We start from the raw sequence: 25,676 nt of genomic DNA, 5'->3' as shown, positions 1-25,676 counted from the left end.
TCACAGAAATTAAAATTTATTTTAATTAAGCAAAGACTTATCACAGAATACAGTCAATACATTTTTGTATTTTACAAGAATTTGTAGGACTTTGAGGTACCTAGAACCATCAAGCATTTAAAAAGTTGAAGTAAAACAGAGCACTGTAGATAAAGCATGATATATTATTCAAACGTAACAGGGTAGTTATCATGTACCTAAAATTATAAATACTACAATGGTTGGTATATATAACTCGACCATTAATAAACAGTCATATTACAGTTGCAAGCTGATCCATGATCTTTGATGCTCAAAAATCCCACTGTTCGACAAAGTACGTGTCTTTATTTTATGAAGTATACTAAGATTCGTTTATCATCAATGGGCCCTGGTTTCACAAAAAAAAACTTAAGTCTGTTGTAACTATCTAAACTCAGTAGTGTACTCATCTTTTGACTTAAGTTGAGTAATTATTTGAGATGTGTTTCACGAACATTTTATCGACTCAGGTAAGTACTTGAACCTTGAGGATGAGTCTGTTAATTTGAGACAGCTCTAAGGCTTCCTCAAATTAAAGTTATCCACTCAAATATGGCCGACTTTGCTAGACGCATTGAGCGACTTCGCCGAAGACAGCGCATTGAAAGGGTTATACCCGACAGGATAAATCCTTTAGAGGTTCTATCTAGGTCAGAAATTAGGGAGCGCTATAGGTTTCAACTTTTCTTTGAGGGATCATTTTTAATGCGTTGGAGAGTCCAACTTTTCGTTCCTCTCCCCTACCGCCCATGAATTCTATTCTGGTTACGCTCCAGTTTTATTCCTTCTACTGTGCGAGCTCTGAAGAGTTATCATAATTGTAGCTTATATCAATACGAATATTAAAATATTTGAATCGATAGTTTTCACTCAACTGAGCAATAACTTAAGACATTTGGTGAACCGCTCTCAAACGTAATCACCCTCTTGAGTCGTTTATCAGACTTATGTTATAATTAGAATTAAGTTTTTTTGTGAAAACGGGACAAGTATGCTAAAATAAATTATTTCTGAGTAGCTGTAACTAATATATTTGTACAAAGTATTAAAACAAATTTTCAGCATACTGAAGCTGATTTTGGCGATTAATTTTGCTATCATCATTAGCGAGTACAAACATACATGTATGCACATCGCCCATGTCATAAAGATTCACATCAATATCCTTAGCGTTATCAAATAAAACATTTCTAAACTTAGCTAGTGTGCTCTGGGTTTAATAGGTACAGTATAGGTATAGACACATAAGTCTCGGTTTCGAAATATGTTTTTAAATAATTTGTAAGTTCTGTGCTTATTTATGCCATGACCACCAAGACAAGTTTCACTAGTTGAACTTTTTTTTTTTGCACTCACGGACACATAATTTTACACTGCTATTACCAACAAATCACTAAATCTTTGTGATGAAAAATGAGTACATGTAATTCATGAAAATCACGTAGATTAATTTGATGTTTGTGCTTATTCATGCCATAACCAATAAGACCAGTTTTACTAGTTTAACAGTTTTTTTCCACACAAGGATATATACTTCTATACTGCTATTATCTCTTTGCGATGAAAAATGAGTACATGAATTTTGCAAACCACGTAGATTAATTTGACCAAATTGTTGTAACAAACTACAAATGTATATTATCAGTTTTTTGTATCTTGTGCTTGCATTTTGTTTGTTTTCGTATAAACATATATGTTAAACAACCAAACCTTTTTAACTTTGCTTTTAGGAGTCCAAGTCCCCTACAGCACTTTGCGCCACAGACTTTGCGGTTTAGCTCATGCAAATGAAGATTTGAATAGGGTAATAGTCGACAATTTAAAAAACAAAATGTCTTCATAATGTGAAACTACTATAAGACTCTTTCACTTGTTGTAGGCGCAGATGGGAATATCTGGCTCTAGTGTAACTGTTTAGGCGGTAACGAGGCTCCGCCAAGTTACGGCGTAAACAGTTTCCCGAGAGCCAGATATTCCCGTCTGCACCTACAGCCAGTGATCGAATCTTTTTCTTGCATACCAAATTCAAGAAATTATTGTAAAAATAAAATAAATCGAATGACTTTCTTTTAAGAACTATTCCTTATAGTAGCGTATTTAAACAAAGCGCGGTAAACCAACGTTTACAGCACGGGGTGTAAGATGTTTTTTTCCAGCCGGAAATCTATCTGGCTCTAGTGTATCTGTTTAGGCGGTAACGAGGCTCCGCCAAGTTACCGCGTAAACAGTTTCCCGAGAGCCAGATATTCCCGTCTGCACATACAGCCAGTGATCGAACCTTTTTCTTGCATACCAAATTCAAGAAATTATTGTAAAAATAAAATCAATCGAATGGCTTTCTTTTTTCTTATTCTTACTCCTTATAGTAGCGTATTTAAACAAAGCGCGGTAAACCAACGTCCGTAAACAGGAACGACGTCAGGACATTTCAAAGACAAATGACAAAGCTTAGTTCCGGTTTTGTTTTATCAGTTGCAGCGTAACGTTATGGTTTTTTGATAAAATAACGTTTTTTTGAATCGAGAAATTTACTATCAGGAACTAAGAGGACCTGTCAAGGTATTCCATTTTTATTCCGTTTGTGAAATAAAATATAAATCACTGCATAACTTCTACATATATGTAGTTCGTCATACGTCATTTACAGTACGGGGTGTAAGATGTTTTTTTCCAGCCGGAAATCTACGTCTGGTATGCAAGAAAAGATGTTCTATTAACCAACCGAGGTCTTAAATGCACAATATTACTTTTTTGAAAATTAACTGTTGTCATATTAACAGAACACTAATTGGAGAAAACATCTAACAAATGCTATAAATCAGTTTCATTCTCAGCTACTAGAATAATTTCATCAACATACAGTAAAATACAAACACTTTATCTTCAATTTAAGCGCCTTCCCAGTAGCCTAAATTCCAGTGACTAATTCATTAAATCAATTAAACAACTAAGGTGATAATGAACAGCCTTGTGGTAGCCTGCAAGCACTATCAAACCGATCTGTAAACACTCCATTGGTTCTTATACATTTTGACAGAGTCTGATATAGTAAATGCAAAGCATAAATCATCAATCGATAAAGGCACAGAAGGTAGCCTGTTTAAGGATGTACAAGCGTTTTTTTTTCAGGATATCCGCCATTTTGAAAAATGTTTCTCCGAATAGTGCTATCTAACAAAAGTTTTGCCAAAAATTAATGATAAATAATTAAAATATGCCTAATAATGTACCATTTAAGCAAATAAATTCTACTTTTTGCGAAAAAAAATTTTTCACCCTTATTTTTGGCTGGTATTTACCTAAAATTTACGTAAGATTTACAATGGGGTAGGGGTAGGTAATGTCAAATATCTATTAAATTAGATTAGGTTTGGTTTTGAAATTTTCCTGACTGATACATATAATGATGAGCTATAATTGAAATAAAGGTTTTCAAGATAGCACAATACGTTATCTAGAAAACATATATTAAAACAAAAAGAACAAAAAATATCAAAATTCACCAATTTTTAACAGTTTTTTCTTAATAAATCTCAAAGATGCACGGTGACCCATAATTGTTTTCTTTCCATTTTGAAGAATGTTTGTGGGTCATTAAAGTTGCAAAATATTTTGAAAATCTTAACGTCATAATTTTTTTTCTGTAGATCTAAATACGTTTTCTTCCACTGACAATAAAGTGGGTGGGGTAATAATGTCAATATGTGAAAATGAAAGAGGATTGTTAGTGACATTTATGCTTATATATATAATTCTGGCATCACCTTGTATTCATATTAACCTGTAACACCTGAAATCCCTATAACATTAAGTGGGATATTATATGTTTTATAAAAAACCACCATTTTTCTAATTTTACAAAATTTCAGAAATGTTTAAGCAGTGGGTGAAGAAAATGCCCTATAAAATTAAAACGAGTCCGGTGACCTATATTTTGTCTTCTCTTGTTTGTCTTGAAAACAAATGTTCTTCAAGCTCACAGAGTATGAAAAAATTCTTTACGTTTGAAAAAATTCGCTCCTACATGCTTAAGTGTTTTCTTTGTATTTATGATATTACACAATGTATCTGCATAATATGTTGCATTTCCATTAACTTCAAACATGTGTTATTTTGTTATTGCTACACTTGTTTTATTCCCTTCAAAGTCTTATAACTACAATGGACCTGGCAAGCCTCTATCAAATGAAACTGTTCTAAATGCAAAAGCATTATCATGTCCAGAACACCTCAAATTTGCAATCACAGTAAATTTCTTGTCAATCATATCTCTAATGTTTTCAAAGCAGATATTTTCATCGTCCTTGTCTGGTCTTATGTCACATGACGCTATTTCCACAGTGACGGAATTGCTGTATGTCCCTAACGCCTCTATTAAGTTGTTCAGCGCTCTACTTTCCATCTTTAGTTCTATTAGTCGTATATGTTTAACAGTTTGCTTCTTTGATAATATCACTTCCCTTTCTTGCAGAGCCATGCCTTTCAGCTGAAGATAACGAATACCGTCCAAATATGGCAACTTATCCAAAATGCATTCAACAACTGCTGCCGAGTCAATAAACTCAACAACAAGTGTGTGAAGCTTGCTAGCCGAAGGAGCGTAGCTGGTCAAAAAGGATGTAACAACTGGCTCACTACATTCCGCCCAAAATTCCTGTAAAGCCAACGAGTTGACCTTGACATCAGCAACGCACATATCTCCTACTCCAACGATGTCAAGATGCTTGTGTTCTGACAGATCGAATATAAATTCGTCAGAATTGCAATTGCAATCTGGATGGTCTAAGCACTTTATGCGAGCAACCTTAATTTGTTTCATACATGTTCTCTCTTCTAGCCATGTGAGTATTTTTCGTATCAGTTCATGTTTTAGCGCGATGCAGTACAGGTCTATGCTATCGAGGATGACCAAAGTCTGCAGTGAATCAAAACTGTCTTCAGATATCTCTATATGTTTTTCAAGTTCTCTAGTACCTTTCATTTCGCATCCGTGAAGAAGAAGACACGTTAGTGTTTTTGGGGATGCCTGAAGTAGAATCTCTACATCTTTTTTGTCTGGATGACCCCATAAATCAAGTTTCTGTAGTGATGTCATGTTTTGTACATTCAGGATTTTGTGCAAATTATGTACATTTCCAGGGGCAAGAGACCGACCAAATTTTATAGATTTAACATTCTTGTGTTCAGTCAAATCACACAAAGCGCTAATATAACGTTTCTTTGGTTCACTATCAAAATTCAAAAAAATATCTTCTAAGTGATAATTAGAAATATAACCATTGTCTTTAGATTCATTCACACAGGTAACCATCATATTCTGAAAGTCTTGTTTTAAATCACAGATTTCCCAATAATCAAGAAAAGCGTAGGTGTTCTTCCTAAGCCTTTGTGTGAGTTCATCATTTGCTAGAAGTTCAGACAAACTATTCAAAATCATGCTGCCAGTGGCGGGACTAAGTCCACAAAGGAATACAAAAATACCTGCATTCTGAAGAATCGAGTTCAAGTCTGTGCACGCTTTTCTCACAGCGTCCGTTACAACGTCTGGTTCTCCAAGTGCCAGATGCAGTGCTGCGAAAAACTCATGAAAGGTATTATGAATGAACGACACGCTAATGTCACGTGTTGTGAGCCTTATCTTTCTTGTGATTTGTGTTAAGATACCCGTCCTTAACCAAAATTCTAGGCACTGCTCAGACATGTAGTTCTTTGCTATCACATCTGTAAAAACATACTTAGTTTCTGTTTTTTTGTTAAAGCACGTTTTAAAAGCAAGATAGGCTAAATCTTCGATAAAACGGAAACGTGTGCAGCAATGCTCGTTTCCTTCGAAACATTTCGGTATGCTCTTGTTTCCATCTGCCAATTTTTGTATTTTCTGCGGTTTTGATACTTCTTGTAGCAGCATTTCCACAATGTTGCTATATAAACTGCAACGAGAGTCACCGAGTGGCTTTTTGTCAAACCAAAGACATATCAGATAAAGTAAAAGCATTGGACTGGTCTCGAATTCTACTATATTTCTTTTAGCTATCTCTTCGTTAAAATCCACTAATTGACTTGCTGACCCATCATCAGTACTGTCACCTGTCAGGACTTTTAAAACGTTAGACATCAGTTTCTGTTTCCCGGCAGCGTCGATCCCTGCCATTTCGAGTTGTTGATCTATTTTACTTTGTCTTATCTTGGCGACGGTAAATTTCCAAGATCTTGTTGTCGTGAAGAACGTGCATGTTTTCCTTGATTTTCTATGCGGAATATGTTCAGTGGAATGTGACCATTCATCTAAACCATCCAGGATAATCAAACATGTCTCATTCGTTAAGACCCTTTCAACAAATTCAGTCCTATAGCTTGTCGCTCTTGCCAGTTGTTGAATTATCTGTTTTTCAATCATGTCATCAACGTCGCCATGTATCTGATCTGTCTCTTTCAATGAAATGAAAAATACAAAACCAAAACTCTTCATTACATCTATTTCCTCCTGGGTAAAGTTACATTCATTTTGATCCGCTTCGTTTGCTTGGCACCACATCAATGCAAGTCGTTTTCCATATACAGTCTTACCAAGTCCCGCGTCAGAGCATAAATAAATCTCACGATAGCGTCCATCATGACCAAAAAATATGTCCTTTAACGTTGCCACGGGAGTTGTTCTTCGGTCAACACTTTCGTTTGTATTGCCAGAGTGGACCCTGTGTATTATCGGTGGTACGTATAGATCCTGAAGAGGGAAATCTCTCTCCTTTATCGCCATTGATATTGACGTTGTTCCATGTACATCTTTATTAAACTGTATCAAGTCTGCCTTCATATCTGAAAATAGGAAAAATAAAATATCTTCATTTCAATTTCGTTATTAGATATCTTTTTTTTTTAATTTAAACTTTAAAAAATAATAATAAATAACTAGAACTTACTCAAATACTACTTTATCTTTATTTATTTATTACCTTTTTTATTCTTTGTTTATCTGGTGTTAACTTTACACTGTTTTCTCGCTTTTAGCGTCTTATTATGCACAGTGGATACACTCTTTGACATACAAAACAGCTTTATTTGCAAAATTGAGAGGGAAATAATTGAATTTTTTCGTATATCTTAAACAAATAAATTTAGTTTAATTACTTGATAGGCCTGTAGAACTGTAAAAAGAACAATAGCATGTGTTATATATATGTATTTATATCGTTAAAGAGAAAATTAAAAGAATAAAAATAGTATAAAACGAAAAATAAAAAAAAATCCTTTTTTTAATGCAGGAGGACTTGAGACAGTCCAAGTGCATGATTGAGAAGATTCTAAGATGTTGTGAAAACTGTACATCTCAAACCATTTCATTTTCAAATAAGATTATAATGTGGGAATAATTACCTTTTACAAGATCTTCATATTGATTGTTCATACACTGTTTCACATCACCCTCATTGATTGAAAATGATCCACCCTTCAACTGGAAAGGAAAGAATTCTTTTTTTTTTGGTTGGGTTTAACGTCGCATCGACACAATTTTTAGGTCATATGGCGACTTTTCTAGCTTTGAGGTAGAGGAAGACCCCAGGTGGCACTCCGTGCATTATTTCATAAGGAACTAAATACATGTAATGCGATAATTATAGAAAAAAAATCAATAAAAGGTGGATGTCTTCTCTACAAAAAATGGTCGGACTGCAGCAATACGTCAACGCCTTTCTTGCTGTAGTAGCATTGACATATTCAATCCAAAGCCAGTTCTTCATACAAGCTCATTGTATTTAGTGACATTCTGTCAATCCAATGTTATAAATTAAATGGAAACCACCCTTTTGCTGTTCCTAGTATTTTTTGTTTGTAACTGTGAAACTGACCTGGACACTTTAGTTTCTAAATAGTTTAATTTTATTACAAAACAAGTTGGTCGGGCTTGAACTAGGACAACCTGTCAGCTGCCCTAAATATTGCAACATTACGAAAGGAACAATAGATCAAAGCATTAGCCCACTGCGCCAAAGTTGAATTTTTAAAGCATGCAGATTAATTAACTTATGCTGACCTTGACCTTCACCCAACATATCCACATACAATCCATACTTTTCTATAAGTTCTATAAGTTTAATCTTAATGCATCAATCCAAACTACAGTATTTGGGCAGAAATTAGTAGCTGTGACCTTGATCTTGATACCAAAACAAATGCAATCCCAACATTGTCTTACTGTAAGCTACCAACAGACTAAGTTTCATTAAAATTTCTCAACAGCAAATAAGTAACTGAGCAGAAACGATCTGTCTGAAGAATGGCATACCCGTTTTAATCCCCTTGTTTTTTGAAAACCTTGTTCAGAAAATATAAGAAACGACTCTCTTGACAGCATTATTTTTTATAGAAGAGTATTAAACGAAGCGAGAAAAATGTTCGTGAATAAACATGCGTTTCTTGTATAACTTTTTTTCATATTGAGAACTATTCTGGAAGGAAGAGAGCAGAATTATCAAGGTAAATCATTTTTACCATGTTTTACATATTAATAATAACAACTGATAGTTTAACCATAAAATTATACTAACGCGCAATCAGACGGACAAGACTCAATATTCCTTATCATGCTGGACACGATTGATTCTTCCAATGCGACCAGTGTAGATCATGATCGTCCTGCACATCCGTGCAGTCTGATCAAGATCTGCATTGTTCTCCATTCAGTCAGGACCATTTTTGGTGAGCCCCTCTTTTAACAGTTAATGGCACTGTCCAAATTGAAAGATGGACAAGTTCATTATGGAAATTAAGCAGGATAAGGGTTAAAAGCGGCAATAAATACTGACTGGTTTCATACCTCTTCCAGTTTCAGTCTAGCTTGAGATATCCGAGTATTGTACTTGAATTCTTCGCAACATGACAGAAACTGCTGAAGGACGGTAACTATGTCTTCAAGCTGCTGGTCACTGACTGAAAGGTCTGAATTATGTCTTACAGCATTCACAATACTTCGCGCCTGAAAAAAAGAGGCAAACTCTATAGACTGAGTCTGATGTTTAAAAAATAAAATAGTTTTTAAATGCTATGGACATGTTTAATCAGTATCAGTGAAATTTTTTTTTCAAACACCGGCTAGTGCAAATGGTTATATACTTACATGCCATTTTTGAGAGAAAAATAAACAAGGAACATCATTTTAAGGTACACTCCCTGGAAGCATGGTGCTTAGCAAACACTGACACAGCGTAGACCAACTTAAACAGATTATATAGTGGAAAGATATTGTAGACAGATTGAAAAGAATAATTTAATCATATGAATAAACAAATTATATTGAAATGTTCCTTTTTGTTTACGCCGGCAGTACTGGTTGCACACACTATAGTAAATAGCTTCAGAAAATGCTTAAGATTCATTTTGCTTCCTTGGTGTTTCGAAAAAAAATCCTTAATAGATTGATCCTATTTTCCCCACTTCTAACGCATTTGCGCGTAAACCGCAAGAGGGTATTTCTTCACTCGGGGATTACAGTAAGACATACTTGACAAAACGTAAAGTGTTTATTCTGCGGACCGCTTTCTGAAATGCGGCAATAACAGGGTACTTTAACTAAATTGATTGCATTTCACTGCATTCTATTCAACACATTTTTTTCTTTTCGTTTCCTCGAAGCAAATGTATGTATGACTTGTGGAAAGTATCTCTATGATGGAATAAAAGTCTAAAAACTGTATCAAAGTAGATGTGAAGAAACTGAATTCTATATGAAACAACAAGGATTTCTTTTATTGGTATCCAAAAAAGTTGTGTAAAAAGTCTTTTATTATAAGATTATTTCACTGGTTGTAGGTGTAGATGGGAATATCTGGCTCAAGGGTAACAGTTTAGGCAGTAACGGGCTCTAGCCGAGTTTCCGCGTACACAGTTACCCGAGATAAAATAAAATTATACTATACGGAATAAAGAGGAACTATACATGTATCAAGACATTTAATTTTTATTCCATTTTATGTAATAAAATATAAATTCCTGCATAAACCTTCTACATGTATGTAGTTCGTTAAACGTCATTTAGTGCACGAGAGTCACTAACACCCCCGGGTGTAAGATGAAGTTTTCTAGCACCGGTGAAAACAATGGAAATTCCCGTCTGGTATGCAAGAAGTATCATTATGGTTTTTGCAGAGGTTTCAATTATTACTCCGGCATAATTGTTTTCTAGATTTAGCTCTGGCAAACATTATTTATAAATTGTAATAAACTATTTTAAAAGCAAAAACAGAAAAAAAATCTTTGAAATATGGATAAACAACGATGGATCACTAATATTTAGTATAACTAAAGCGGTGGCACCACTAATTTGGTAAACCAAACTTTCTTGTAGGAACAAAAAAATTGTTACATCGACACTCTCCGACCACCATTCTTAAGGCAAAGCGACGCTTGACAGTTTCAGAAAAGAGCGCATGGAATGCGCCACTGTTTGTTGTCTCTAACCATATTTCTTTAAAAGCAAATTTACTTACTTGTTCACAGACATCTTTAGTGTCAATCTGACTGGCAAAAGCGGACTCGTTTCTCACTATACTAATGATTCCATTAAAGTCTGTTTCAGAGAATGACGGCTTATCAGAATATCCACAAGGGGGCATAAAGCATTTAGCATATTCCCAGTATGAGTTACACCACGCTTCAGCACGAGTATTTTTCCATGACGGTTTGTTAAACACATGTCTCTTCTCTATTTCATCTCTAATCCTATCACAAATTCGATTTGGACATTCTCGGTACTTTGTTTTTTCATGAAATGGACACACATTTGCCCGACTATTGCACGGAAATTTTGTCGAGCAGTGTATAATGCTCTGCGTTGTGCAATCTGAACATAAAATGTTATTGCGAATCTGATCGTCCGTTCGTGTGCTGTTTAAAACATCCTGGTGAACAGCTTGCAGCTTGTTACAGACGACATCCTCCAAGCCATTCTTCGTCACAGATATAGCGAGATTTGCTTTGATCCAGTTACAAAAACCTTTGCCTGCAAGCTTAGACTTATAATCTGACATTGCTGGTTAGTTCTTCATGGACTCTCTCCTTCCGAAAATCTGAAAAATAGGAAAAGATATCTATATCATTTTTTGATAACAAGACGGCTACGATTCATGTATACGCCATCTTCATTGACGTACGAGGAGCTTCAAAGTTCGGGTAGCAAGAAAATGGGTGGGATGGTCAGTTTATTAACTGTTAACTTGCCGAGCTCTTGACTTTAAAACGTCCTTAACCTTTAGCCTGCTGGCGGCAAGCGTTTCTGCCTTTGCGACATCCGCGCAGGCTGATCATGGTCTGCACTGTTCGCTTTTCAGTTAGTAAATTTTCAGTGAGCACCCCTTCAAATAATAAATGATAATGCCCAAATTGAATGATGGACCAGTCCATTATAGATATTCAGCAGCGTAAGGGTTAACTGTATCAACATGTTTAAAATAAAAAGCATATATCAGGGAATCTCAAATTATATAGGATGTAAGAAGTTACCCAAATACAAATCTCAATAACACTTTCGCAAATCACATATATATGAAATAAGAGTCGTCTGTGTATGTATGTTAGTTAATGTTATTACGTCTACATAAATATTTCTTACTTTCATCACTTTTTATCTCAGATTTGAGTAATACAATCGTATTTCGTTATAAGCGAAAATACAACGTTTCTTGGTGGTGATGTTCAGAGAGGCGAAATAACTAAATGGCACAGCAGCTAATTTTTTATATATATTTTTAGCAATACCATTTTTATCGTTTCGGAAACGGGTTTCGTTTATAGTAGTATAGTAATGAGCCGCGCCATGCTAATTTTAAAATGCCAAAATGTCGTGCGCTCCAGATAATATGTCTTGCACACGAGATAAGTTGTCGAGAGCACGAGATAAGATGTATACACAAGATAAGATGTCGTGCTACGTCTGACTTTTATAGATCAATGTAATAATAAGCGTGAACTGAAACTGAAATTATCAAAACTGCGACATACCTGATGCTCAACAAAATAAAGCACGAACCCTTACTAGCAGAGGTAAAAGTACATGTATAAAATCTAAACCTCTATATACTAACACCTATCACTTCAAAGTACTATAGTTTTAAAGGTAAACAAGATATTGTCAAACACTGTACTTCATTTAAGAAAAAAAGATATTTACCGCCTGTGGAAAAGTCTTTCTGTAAGACATTGTCTTTACCACTACACTTACATGAATCTATTATGTCACATGTTCGTGTGACTTCACTGTAGTCATATGATTCTTCTTTTGTTTGTTTGTTTGTCTTGGGTTTTTCAACAGTATTTCAGTTATGTAATGGCGGTCAGTTAACCAAACCAGTCTTCCTGGATTCCCTACCAGTACAAACCTGTTCTGCGCAAGTAACTGCCAACTCCCCCTTATGAATCAGAGGTGGAGGACGAATGATTTCAAACACTGTCTTTTATCATATCATCACGGTGAACGTATGCCTCGCCCAGGGTTCGAACTCACGAACCTGCGATCCGTAGAGTAGGTATAAATGGGTGGTCCCCCCCCCCCCCCCCCCCCCGATATTTTTGCCCATCCAATATTTTTGCCCAAACCGATATTTATGCCCATACCGATATTTTTGCCCATACAGATATTTCTGCCCATACCGATATTTTTGCTCATTTCGGGAGTAATCTTATCTGGATTGGCAGCAAGATTCCTGAAAGTCTTCGAGTGTGTCAGAAATAGTCGCAGACCAGTGTAATGAACTCCAAAGGGTCCCTAAATGCCAAAACTAGTCTTAATGCGATCGGCACCAAGATTCCTGAAAGTCTGCGAGTGTGACAGAAGCAGTCGCAGACCACTGCAATGGACTCCGGACGATCCATAAATGCCAAAACTAGTCTGTTTCAAAGGTCTAAGTGTTTAAACTTAATTTTGAGAACAAAAAATCACGAACAACTCTGATTGATAAATATTTTATCTCCGACAATTATTTTCACCTTCTTTTCTTTCAGTTGTAATTATCTCAATGTGCATTGTATTGAATTTAACTTTATATGTCAGCCAATATTATTAAAAGTGCACTTTTTTTGTAAACAGTTACAGTTACAATATGATATCCTGTATACAGTTGATCGCTCCATACTACACTTCTCTAAATCTGTTTTTCTCTTGTCTCAGAATCTTCCTCCAAATCTAAGTCGTCTTTTTCATCCAACTGAGGTATATTGAAAGTGCGAAGAATTTTATTAAACAGAAATCTCCTCTTAAGGATTGCGTACTTTAGTGCCTCATCACTCTCATAACCTTCTGTTTTAAGAAGCTGGTTTTTGGTGCCCTTTATAGCTTTATAAAGGGCATCTTTTTTCATGGCGTTGAACCAAAGTAGCTTCTTGCCTAATGCATTCATTAGGGCTTTTCTGTATGTACTTTTCATATCCTGGAAAACTGTTTCTTTTGCATCATTATCGCTGATTTCTAAATCTTCTTTTAAAAGTTCAGCGACTTTAGAATCATACTGCCGCTGGCATTTTGAAAACGCCTCTTCCACAACTTCGTCCCAGGGATCAATTTCCATAGACTCCTCCTCTGTTTTCATAGAGGTATCATCATCCTGGTCATAATCGTTTCCAACTGGCCCAAAAATGTCTTCTTTGTCAGAAATACCTGACATGGATCCATCATCAGAGTTCGAATCAAAATGCGCAGCTTTTCTGTGACGTAACATATTATCCTTTCGTGCAAAGTTTTTCAAACAAATATCACAGTCAAACATCTCAGTCCGCCTTTTAAAAAACGAAGTAGTCCTTTCAAACTCTCAAGTACGAATGAAGTGAAGTAGGAGAAACCTTCGTTCGAGAAGATTTCTTATTCTTACGACCAGTGCAGTCTGTCTTTCGTGTTGAAATATGACGCTTGCTCATTTCCTTGACTTCCTCCATTCGTTGCAGTTCCAGGTCGATGAGAGTTCCCTCTGGTTTCAATTGACGTTCAAACATGCTCTTCGCTAAAACTGTTGTCTGTTCTGCCGGAAGAACCATTCGAATATACATCTCAGAACGAGGATTTTACTGAGAGAGGTCCCGTTTTAAGCGTTTACATTTAGGCTTGTTGACAAACATATCAGCCTTTTCAGAAGAATATTGTCTCGAAGATCTCCTTTTTAACTTTCTCGATTTCCTATCCATTGTATCGAAGAATTCCATTTTTAACGAATGCTCGTCCGTATCTCGTGCTAGCTGAGCTGTGAATGTCTTTAAATAAAGTGAGACCGTGTATTTATCTATCATTATGTTTATGATCCAAGAGTTTACTTTTCCAGATGCTTGAGAAATGCCTGACGGTTTTCAAACACGCAGTCGCAAAGTTCACAGATATTTGAGTGATACGCGCATGTATGCCATGCTCTGAAGTGGTGTAATAGGTTTCTCCAACACAAGAAAAAGTAATCGCATTTCCTGCATTGAAATATAACGTTCTCGTTTTCGTTACTTCCCACAGTGAGGATAACGGTCTCGCTTTATAAATAACTGACTACACCGTCTACACCAATCAAACGTACCCTGTCTCACAGATGCTTCTTTTATACACATTTAAGCCGCATTTAATGACTCCTCATTGCCTCTTCACTGCCTCCTCATACCTCCTATAGTGAAGAGCATGCTTGAGCGTCAATTGGAACCAGAGAGAACTCTCATCGAGCTCGAAATGCAACGAATGGAGGAAGTCAAGGAAAAGAGCAAGCGTCATAATTCAACACGAAAGACAGACTGCACTGGTCGTAAGAATAAGAAATCTTCTCGAACGAAGGTTTCTCCTACTGATAAAAAATCAAAATTCTACAGAACCAGAACTCATCAGTGTTATCGGACCCGTATTACAGTGAGTGTTCATTATATTTCCCCTTCGTTCGTACTTGAGAGGACTACTTCGTTATTTAAAAGGTGGACTGAGATGTTTGATTGCGATATTTGTTTGAAAAACTTTGCACGAAAGGATAATATGTTACGTCACAGAAAAGCTGCGCATTCTGATTCGGACTCTGATGATGTATCTATTTCAGGTATTTCTGACAAAGAAGACATTTTTGGGCCAGTTGGAAACGATTATGATCAGGGTGATGATACCTCTATGAAAACAGAGGAGGAGTCTATGGAAATTGGTCCCTGGGACGAAGTTGTGGAAGAGGCGTTTTCAAAATGCCAGCGGCAGTATGATTCTAAAGTCGCTGAACTTTTAAAAGAAGATTTAGAAATCAGCGAAAATAATGCAAAAGAAACAGTTTTCCAGGATATGAAAAGTACATACAGAAAAGCCCTAATGAATGCATTAGGCAAGAAGCTACTTTGGTTCAACGCCATGAAAAAGATGCCCTTTATAAAGCTATAAAGGGTACCAAAATCCAGCTTCTTGAAACAGAAGGTTATGAGAGTGATGAGGCACTAAAGTACGCAATCCTTAAGAGGAGATTTCTGTTTAATAAAATTCTTCGCACTTTCAATATACCTCAGTTGGATGAAAAAGACGACTTAGATTTGGAGGAAGATTCTGAGACAAGAGAAAAGCAGATTTAGAGAAGTGTAGTATGGAGCGATCAACTGTATACAGGATATAATATTGTAACTGTAACTGTTTACAAAAAAGTGCACTTTTAATAATATTGGCTGACATATAAAGTTAAATTCAATACAATGCACATTGAGATAATTACAACTGAAAGAAAAGAAGGTGAAAATAATTGTCGGAGATAAAATATTTATCAATCAGAGTTGTTCGTGATTTTTTGTTCTCAAAATTAAGTTTAAACACTAAGACCTTTGAAACAGACTAGTTTTGGCATTTATGGGTCCTCCCGAGTCCATTGCACAGGTCTGTGACTGTTTCTGGCACACTCGCAGACTTTCTGGAATCTTGGTGCCAACCGAGATAAGACTAGTTTTGGCATTTAGGGACCCTCCCGAGTCCATTACACTGGTCTGCGACTGTCTCTGGCACACTCGCAGACTTTGAGGGATCTTGGTGCCAACAGAGTTAAGACTAGTTTTGACATCCATGGACCCGCCCGAGTCCATTGCATAGGCCTACGACTGTTTCTAACACACTCACAGACTTTCAGGAATCATGGTGGCAATCGAGTTAAGACTAGTTTTAGCATTAGGGACCCTTTGGAGTCCATTACACTGGTCTGCGGCTGTTTCTTATACACTCGCAGACTTTCAGGAATCTTGGTGCCAACCGAGTTAAGAGTAGTTTTGACATTTAGAGACCCTCCGGAGTCCATTGCACTGGTCTGCGACTGCTTCTGGCACACTCGCAGACTTTCACGAATCTTGCTGCCAATCCAGATAAGATCACTCCCGAAATGAGCAAAAATATCGGTATGGGCAGAAATATCGGTATTGGCAGAAATATCGGTATGGGCAAAAATATCGGTATGAGCAAAAATATCGGGGTGGGGTGGAGGGGGGCACCATCTATCTATACCTACTCCGTAGATCAGCGCTCTGCCTATTGAGCTTAACGGGCGGGCTCGAGATTCTTTTTAGCGTTCTTCTGCTATTACAATTTTCAAACAATTGCCTTTTCGTAAAAAAATGAAGAAATTGGTATATTGAAAAATGACCTTAATTGGCTACGTGACGACACATTTTAGCCAGATTAAACAAGATCTGAAAACAACAAGAGCGCCGCCAAGCTGGGCAATATACGCCCGAAGTGTTACATCAGAGGATGGGAGCAAAATTTAAAGAACTTGACTGTTGAAGCCCAAAGGACAGGAAAAACAAAAAGAAGAAATTCCAGTAAAACAATTCTAAGTCCAAAAAAAAATCTTACTACGTAAAGTAATGTCAAAATACATCTAAAAATTGGATGTACCACAGAAAAGTGGTCTTGGTTTTTCCCTACGGCCAATAATAAAAAAGTTTCAAAATAAGCTATTTATAGTAACAAAAAAAGGGAAGTAATTCATAAAAAAATAATTGTAAGAGAACAAAAGAAAGGATCTGCCAAATAAAAACAAGAGCACTGCAATGCAGAGCAGAGCAGTATACACAAAGCAAAGTCATATATGACATTTGACCTCTAAGTATGAGCTTGACCTTGAAGCGATTCATCCAAAACATGCGCTCTGCACGTCGCCTCAGTGTGGTGAACATTTGTGCCAATTTTCTTTGAAATCCTTCAAGCAGTTCAAGAGTTACAGAGCGGACACAGCAAAGTCATATATGACCTTTCACTATTAAGTGAGACCTTGACCTTGAAGCTAGTCAAAGGAAACCAGCGCTCTGCACGTCGTCTCAGTGTGGTGAACATTTGTGCCATGTTTCTTCGAAATCCTTCAAGCAGTACAAGAGTTACAGAGCGGACACGAAACACACTCATATGACATTTGAACCCTAAGTGTGACCTTGACCTTGAAGCGAGACATCCAAAACATGCGCTCTGCACGTCGTCTCAGTGTGGTGAACATTTGTGTCAAGTTTCTTTGAAATCCTTCAAGGGGTTCAAGAGTTACAGAGCGGACACAAAATTGCTAACGGATGGACGGACGCACGGACGGACGGATGGACACCGGGGGTATAACATAAACCGTCCCTTCGGGCGTATAAAAATTGCTATAAAATTCATTCATGAAATATTTTAATTATTAATTAACAATTAAGAATTGAGAAAACAAGTATATTAATACGGCAATATTTAGTGCATACATGCCTTTTTAAGTATATAGAATATTTTTACGAAACCATGCCAGCGTTGTTTCTAAGAGTGCACTTTGGCGTCGTCACTTTTTGTTCATCTGATATGGGACGAAAATCAGTGATTTAAAAGAATACAAATGGTAAAAGTTCCCATTATTTTTTAATTTTGTCATAAATAATTTAATCCGGAATATATAAAATTTTGGCAAAAAAAAATTCGAGCCGTTTTCCCGTTAATTAAACGAGGGCGCGATGTTCTTATAAAAAAAATCTAAAAAAGGAATGTCGTTTTCTTCATTTTTTTTCAATCATTTTGAAAATAAAAGTGACAAATATTGTCTAGCGCCGTAAACCTGTAAGTTTCATTGCTGTAAATTGAAAAATAAACAAATGAGAGAAAATAAACCGATTTTTATCGCTTTTTAACGTCGCGCCAAACAGACGTGCACATGGTAATGTTGCGACGTCACAGCTAAAACGTTTCAGTTATAACCAAGAAAACAGTTACACATTCATGCCGGGAATAACTTCTACTTTAATAAGATATCAAAATCATATGCGGGTTGTATAAAAATCAAAAAGTGCTATTCCCCCTTAACTACGTGATACTGGGAATATCTCGGCGTAATGTACCTTTTTCTCATTAAGAATTGATTAAGTGTAGAGCATAAAAGTGGGTAAGTCAATAGTGAATGTCAATGAAGAGGTCCATTTGAATAATTTACAGGTACTGCCTGACGCCACCACAAATACTTAAAATTGCACGGATTGCCAAACTCCTGAAACCCGCCAAATGACACCAAATATCTTGTCAATCCATCAAAATATGAACAAGGGAGAAAAATATTCATGTATATAGTTTCAGTCCGTGATCTGTCAAAACATTGCCACATCCTGATGCTCAATGCTGATAAAACAGAGGCAATGTTGTTCACATCGACAAAGCAAAACTCCAGTCACATTACAGACTTCTCCGTGAAGGTCGATGACTCTATAATGTGTTAGGAATCTTGGTGCACTATAGATATGGAATAGCAAACCAACAAAATATCCACAACTACACAGATACGTAACATCTTTTCAGTGATGCCACAAAGTCCCGGTTACCTCACGATTATAGCTACAGACTACTGCAGCAGCAGCTCGCGTTAAGACTAAGACATCCCGTCACAATCATATCACATCGGGACTTTAGGAGCTCCATGGTTACCAGTGAAATACAGGTACAGTATACAAGTTTCTGACTCACACCTTTAAGGCCCTACACGATACACACTCTATTACCTGATGTTCTCCACGCCGAGGGATGCGGCTATCACAGAGGTCAGAAATCAATAACGGTGAGCAGTGGTGTTAGTTTTTTTCAGCTGTACTTTTTCATTTCGACTCTCCGATCGTGAAGATACTCTTCTTCAGGCATACGTGCAAATGCATCAGCATATTATATAAGTAGACCTGGTCGCCAACTTTGCGAAATAAAGAAGTATTCAGCTGTTTAAACTGGACGTTTATTAAAACTGATGCAAAAATCATATTCAACGGTCCAATTCGATGTGTTTACAAAATAATTTGATCGAATTTACCTCACACGTCAAACGACCAACCAGCTGGGGATAATCCTGGCAAGTTTCAAGTCTTTCAGTACGTCTACACCGACGCTCTAGCCCTTCAAAGGGACCCGTGTACAGCTAAAAAAACTAACACCACTGCTCACCGTTATTGATTTCTGAGCTCTGTGGTAGTCGAATCCCTCGGCGTGGACGACATCAGGTAATAGGGTGTGCGATAGATCCCCTGCGAATATTATGGATATTATTGAAGTGCATAGAATGCACTGAATGTGTTGAAACACGTTGTCACTTGTTGTGCCAAAGACTTAAACTGTGATGTTTGGCTATCGGAGCTTTTCGTCTGAAACTCCCTTGCCATCAACGCTGGCTGCTTTCAAAATCCTGCTCAAAATCCACTTTCGCAAACTGACCAGCACATTTTTCCTACAAAAGCGTAAAATAATCTATCCTTAAAGCTACTCGCCCACAGTTTGGGTAAAAATTTTCAACATGTCCATTTCCAAGATTTTTTTCCCCAAGATATTCTTATAGATAAACACAAGTGTTGTGCAGAAGGTAGTAAACCGCTGAAACGCTCTTGAAATGATGTAGCAATTTACATTCTTCTTGTGTTTTAAGTTAATTTTTAACAATATCTAACTTTCACCCAAATAATCATTTTCAATGTCATTCTATGCCAAACTTGGTGGCAATGAACGTGTAGAAAAATTTCACCCAAATTATGGTCGAGTAACTTTAATGACCACAAACCAAGAAGCCAACACCTGGCTCAGATTAAGCAGAAGATGGACGGACGAATGAATGAATTCTTTATTTCTGGAAATATCTAAATTCATTCATGTGCCTATCTTCAGGGAGTGTGACGTCATCATTTTCCCTATATGTTCTATATAAAGCCGCCATCTTGGTCTCGGAGGAGGGAATTTTCAGAGGAGGAAACTTTCAGTATATTCAAAGCGTGACGTTATCAATACCGTAAAACAATGCTACGCTACATGTTTTATGGCTATTAATTGCTTGGTTAATTGAATTGCTATTAGAGTGGAGTTTTGATGAAATGCGTTTTAAAATTAGATCAAAAGTAGATCAATCACACAACACGTACATGATTAAGAATGCTAATAGGGCCATCCAAATGTACTAGTAACAGTACATGTCCACCCGGTATGGTAGGCTGTTGTGTCTAGGTTCTATATAGTATGCTTATATCGGTTGATGCAAGGGCCATATAAACATAATACCAACTGTAACGGTTCTGTTACAAGTGTATACATGTACAGTCGTATAGTTGATCAATGTTAAGACACAGTTCAATAAGAAACAGCATACAGTTTATATTCTTTTTATTAGGACTACGATACACAACTATAACATCTTAATGTACAATATATATGAAAACTATTTACATAGAAAAAAGTTCAATATACTTCATAATTTTTAATTGCATCACATTGAATCTATTATTTACAATAACACTTAATCCACTCAATCAATAAACACATTGTTCACTGTCCAACAGGGAAATAGTCTTTTTTGCCAATGTTCTGTACAAGCAATATTGTCTTTATATCAGTTAAAATCCATATGGATAAGATATATAGTTTTCACGAATGACTCGCTTGTCAAACACTAGTCTGTAATCTTTGTTTTGTGACATAGTTAAAAGTTTTGTACTATTTCTGTCTCTACTAATTTTGAAAAGATCCTTGACTGTTATTGATTCTTTGGAACTATCAAGTACCATTGTCTTCATTACATCGAAATTGATCGTTTGTAAATTTCTGTAACTGAGTGTGATTCCTCTGATTTTACAATGTGTTTGTTTTCCAGATTCATCCGGCTTTTTTAAGCGAAATGCATAGTTTTTTGGACCTCCAGTAATGAAAGTTATTATAGCGTTTCCTGAAACTTCGTCAGTAAGATCGCCGAGATAATCACCTAGGGAAGGCACCCATTCACCCTCCTTTGTGGATGGCTGGACTTACTGAGTAGTGTTTCTACCCCCACCCCCTTACCCCTCCCTCATGACCACAGGGAAGTGAACATTGAAAACCATTTCCATATGGATTACCTAGATGATCGCTGTTGCATTTCAATCGCTTAGCAAATCATCAGGGTCACACTGACTTTGGCTCCTGCCTCCTATTGACTTCTTGCCTATGACATTGCTTTCGGTTGGGGAATTGTGTGTGGGGCGGGGGGGTGGGGGTGCTTTTCTATAAAAGCATCTTCTAGTTTTCTTTTTTTTTTTTCATAAATTTGTGCTACAAGGGTATCAGGATAATGTTTTATTGGTAAAAAAGAAAAAAAACGAGATTAGAAAAAGGTGGCTCGAGTTGGATTTGAAACCACGACAAACGTGTAAAGTTACTGCTCTAAAGCCTTTAACCGCTAGCCCACGGAACTTATGAATATTATGGCAATAGAAGAATTTAGTGACGTCATGTAAGGAAAGTCATTTTTTTTTTTACAAAGTAATCCTTGTAAATTTAACCTAGGACTAATTATTAATCAAACTGAGCTGCGAAATATCAATTTGAATTAGTAGGTTCTCAAGTACTTATTTGAAATTATAGTAGATAATTACGGGGTTACCGGTATAATAACAGACATATTTTTTGTGTTTATGAATGGATTTGTAAAAATTTTGCATAGCTTAATAAATAACACATTTTGTAGCCAAATCTCATGTAAGTGAAATTTGTTAAGGTGAGGGTATGTAATAATGTTGAGAGAACTTGTTACCCAACCCTTTTGCATATATCGTTGTTAAGTATTGTATTTGAGATGTAAATATTATATAAATTGGTATGCAATAAAATATGTTTAAACCAATGGATTTTTAGTTTACAACCCGATTCCTGCCAAGTTCAAAAATCTTGTAACTAACAAAAATGAAATAAACAACAACAATCTAAAAAGCCGGATATGCATTTATCTGGCAAAAGTCAACCTTTAAAAGTTGTTATAGTTAACATTTTCAATAAAACAAAGTATTATTCAATAATATTCATAAGTTTTCAAAAGAAACAGAACCTCATTCACTTATATAAAACAAAAACAGTCATATTATTTTTACTCTTTTGTTTATTTTTCAAAATCACTGGGTTTTATTATGTAATGGCAGTATTCTTAAGTGTATGACAAAGAAATTTTAATAAAAAAGGATCAACCAATAAATACTTCCTTTTACTTGGATTGTATTTGTGATTTTCTTTATGTTTTCATCAAGTTTGCGTCACGCTGTAGTTACGAGGTTTAAGAAGAACAAAGTTTGGACCAGTTACTTTACGTGATTTTATCACATGTTTATAAATAAAGATTTTGATTGGCTATAACTACGAGCACTTTTGCAAAATGAGCGGGAATATACAGCGGTTATAATAAGCCGGAAACACAATTTTCATCGAAATTGCACTTACAAGGTTTTAGAAGACGGCCGACGATATAGGGAAAATGATGACCTTTTTGTAATAACTGTTTAACAACTCTCATTCCTATAACTTACTACCTCGTGTTTTGGTTTTGTATGTTTGTTAAACCTGTGCTTTTATTATTTTATTTGTGCATATGTTTATAAACTTACGTGTAGGTGTAAACATTTCAATATTTTTGTCCTTGTTTTTTTTTTCTAATGTGTTTTTGGGAACCCAGCTAATATAGATTTATACTTGTACTTTCACTTTCTAGTAGGAAAAGAGTCATCTGAACGTGACACATTATCGGCTGGCGCTTTCATCTTACATAATTAAAGGAAGAACCAATTGAACCGCATTCCAGCTGCGTTACACTAGTGACGTAAATAAAATCAGTTGTTCTGAATGTTTTGAGATATGGCAGTTTTACATTTCAGTGCAACTGTAATCTATGCATCTAACAATCCTCGAATTGCTTTCATATTTCTAGTTTTTTGTTGCATACATTGACGCATTTTCAATGAAACGCAAGTTCACTGGCACCAGAACAGAAAGAAAATGCCTCTGTACATGTTAAACCATACCCTAGGTATTCTATAAGAACCATGGTTATGAACGGGAAAATATACCTATACCCATTTCAATTGCGCACTTCATACATAAAACGCGCAGTTCGGTAAATATGTACTATTGATATTGAACAAGAGGTAATTTATCTTTATTGCGTACCGGTCACATTTTTTCAATATTTCTTACTTCAGAGAAACAACGCGTAGTTTATACTTTTTCTATGTTACACAAAATACTTCGTTGAACTTCCCTAGCGAAGTAGACTGGCTCCCGTCCCTATGTTTGTATTTATTTACATATATCAGTTTTCTTCATTAAGAGGGAAGTAACTCAAGAAGGTTGTTTCTACATTGACATTTTTTATTGCCCCTGGCTCCAAACATTCAGCCATCAGATAAAAATGTGCTATTTTAGAGGCTTAAAATTTTCTTATAAAATGTTTCCAGTATTAATATAAAAAATAACCATGCAGCCAGGGAGCCAGGCTACTAGTGAAGTTCCGGTCTAGATTACAAAACCATTTTGATTAGCTAATGTGAAAATGTATGTCAGTCGTTGTTTAACTACACGTGTACACTAATATGTGTATGTGCAGCATAAATGTGCAATATGAATTAAGTAAACAGTACAGATGTATACAAATGTATGACTTCAAATTCAAAATCATATACAAGATGAATTTCATTCATTATTTTGGGTTTTATTGTAAAACTGTGAATATTTTGCATTCTGTTTTTGTTTGTTTACATTTCGCCTAACATGTGCACACTGCTGTGACCTCTAGACCGGATGTTCATTAGGGAAGTTCACGCACGTTTTTCTGTAACGTGTACGAAAGCGTAAAAAACTGTGGAGTAGGTCTATCTCTGCAATATGAAATATTGCGACAAAGTGACTGATACACGATGTAAGATCAATTACCGCTTGTCACATTGCACAACAGTTTCTGTCTTGATTAATTTACGCACATACTGAATTGGTTATTCGCTTTTCAGAAAAATTCACCATCATTTTCGCTCAAACTGTACTCTTCCGCAAGACGTATTACCATTTCCGGTCCCACTGCAGAGTTGGAGCGGTCTTCTACGCATGTCCGGAGTGATCATATCAGTTAGACCGCACGGCAAAATACGCAATATATATAAAACAAAGGAGCTCGACAACTTACCATTTCGCGCCATACATGCGCGAAGAAGCAGTTCTGTCATATTTGATCTAAATTTTTCAATAAATAACATATACAAAATCGAAATAATTTATAGCAAAACCGTGTTTTAACACTATTTATACACTCGGACGATTATAAGTCCCCGTGAAATTATTACGCCCGACGTATAACCGCCCAACGTGCATTAATAGTGTTAAAACACGGTTTTGCTATAAATTATTTCTTAAATAAATGGCACTAGATAGTCTTGTTTCGTCATATATATTCATGACCAGGTGCAGACACCGTTCTAAAGACATTTTGGTTCAGATAAAAAAACAGACATTTTCGGGCCTTATTGTAGCCTTACTTATTTGGCTTATCGGGATGACTTAGTTTATGATATAGTTGTCATCCCTCTAACGGGACAGCGACAGTCAAAGATTTGGACTAGCCTTATTGATATTACAAGCCCGGATCATAACTCTCGATCCGAAAAGAACATCGAAGATCAAACTTATGTTACAATAAACCTATTTTATCTATGTCCTAAGTTCGTATACATATACATTCATGTTTTTTCTTCCTGTCTATGTTGCACTGTACTTGTATGTTAACTATTTTATTATCCTGCTCGTCCGTATGGTGTCTCTAAAATTCCTACACGTACATGTTGTCGTGCAAAAATAAAAATCAACTTACCTTCCTTTACTTATTACAAACGTTAATTATAATCCACCAGCGCTTCTAGGGAAACCAAAACTGTTGTTATCCGTCTGACAGGAAAATAAATTAGTTAATGACTTCCGGATAACTCAATCACTTTAAACGTCCTTAGTTTAACTGCTTATTATTTTAAAATGATACTTTAAATAAAAGTGATTATTTACAAATGGCTCTGTGTAAATCTGCTCAATAGTATTCAAGCCTATTTGATCACTTAATAGTAATTTACGCGTTTATTTCACTTAGTACTTCACTAAGGCTCAGCTACGCAACTGCAACTGACCTTGATGATGTAACAATCGATAATCTTAAAACATGTTCACACAAATATTTCATGCTGGGAAATAATTGCAAGAATAACTTCAGCATTAACCTGCAAATAAGTTATGGTACTCAGTGTTTAAAAACAATTAGCCTAAGCTATAATAAGGAAAATGTATAAATACTAACCTTATGAATCATCTGATACTTTCGTCCGGATGTTGCAGAACCAGAAGCGTATCTAGAATGTGTTTTTTCTGTGTTCGGCACTCCCCAAAACCTCAT

General features: G+C 36.0%; 1 protein-coding gene across 2 annotated transcripts; it reads right to left on the bottom strand.

The window, feature by feature from the left end:
* Positions 1-25,626, bottom strand: LOC123546612 (uncharacterized). Of its 2 annotated transcripts, none has more exons than XM_045333041.2 (5): positions 25,581-25,626; positions 10,506-11,084; positions 8,837-8,995; positions 7,396-7,474; positions 1-6,837 (listed from the first exon to the last, which is right to left on the bottom strand). In XM_045333041.2, exons 2-5 carry the CDS (start codon positions 11,043-11,045, stop codon positions 4,178-4,180), a joined length of 3,438 nt encoding a protein of 1,145 aa, XP_045188976.2. In that variant the 5' UTR covers positions 11,046-11,084; positions 25,581-25,626; the 3' UTR covers positions 1-4,177. The 2 variants fall into 2 exon arrangements, with proteins under 2 accessions (XP_045188976.2, XP_045188975.2); XM_045333040.2 differs by lacking the exon at positions 25,581-25,626 and adding an exon at positions 25,107-25,379.
* Positions 25,627-25,676: the final 50 nt, after the last annotated feature.

This window comes from Mercenaria mercenaria, chromosome 9, assembly GCF_021730395.1.
Source record: "Mercenaria mercenaria strain notata chromosome 9, MADL_Memer_1, whole genome shotgun sequence".
In the NCBI taxonomy this organism is placed as follows: Eukaryota; Metazoa; Mollusca; class Bivalvia; order Venerida; family Veneridae; genus Mercenaria; species Mercenaria mercenaria.
Note: the sequence above shows the minus strand (reverse complement) of the source record. Positions and strands in the feature narration are given on the sequence as shown.

Excerpts from the sequence above, each read along its gene's own strand:
- LOC123546612 (XM_045333041.2), bottom strand. The coding sequence starts at position 11,045 with ATGTCAGATTATAAGTCTAAGCTTGCAGGCAAAGGTTTTTGTAACTGG. Across the intron at positions 7,475-8,836 it reads CTAGACTGAAACTGGAAGAG|TTGAAGGGTGGATCATTTTC; the intron begins GTATGAAACCAG and ends TTTCCTTTCCAG. Across the intron at positions 6,838-7,395 it reads ATATGAAGATCTTGTAAAAG|ATATGAAGGCAGACTTGATA; the intron begins GTAATTATTCCC and ends TCCTATTTTCAG.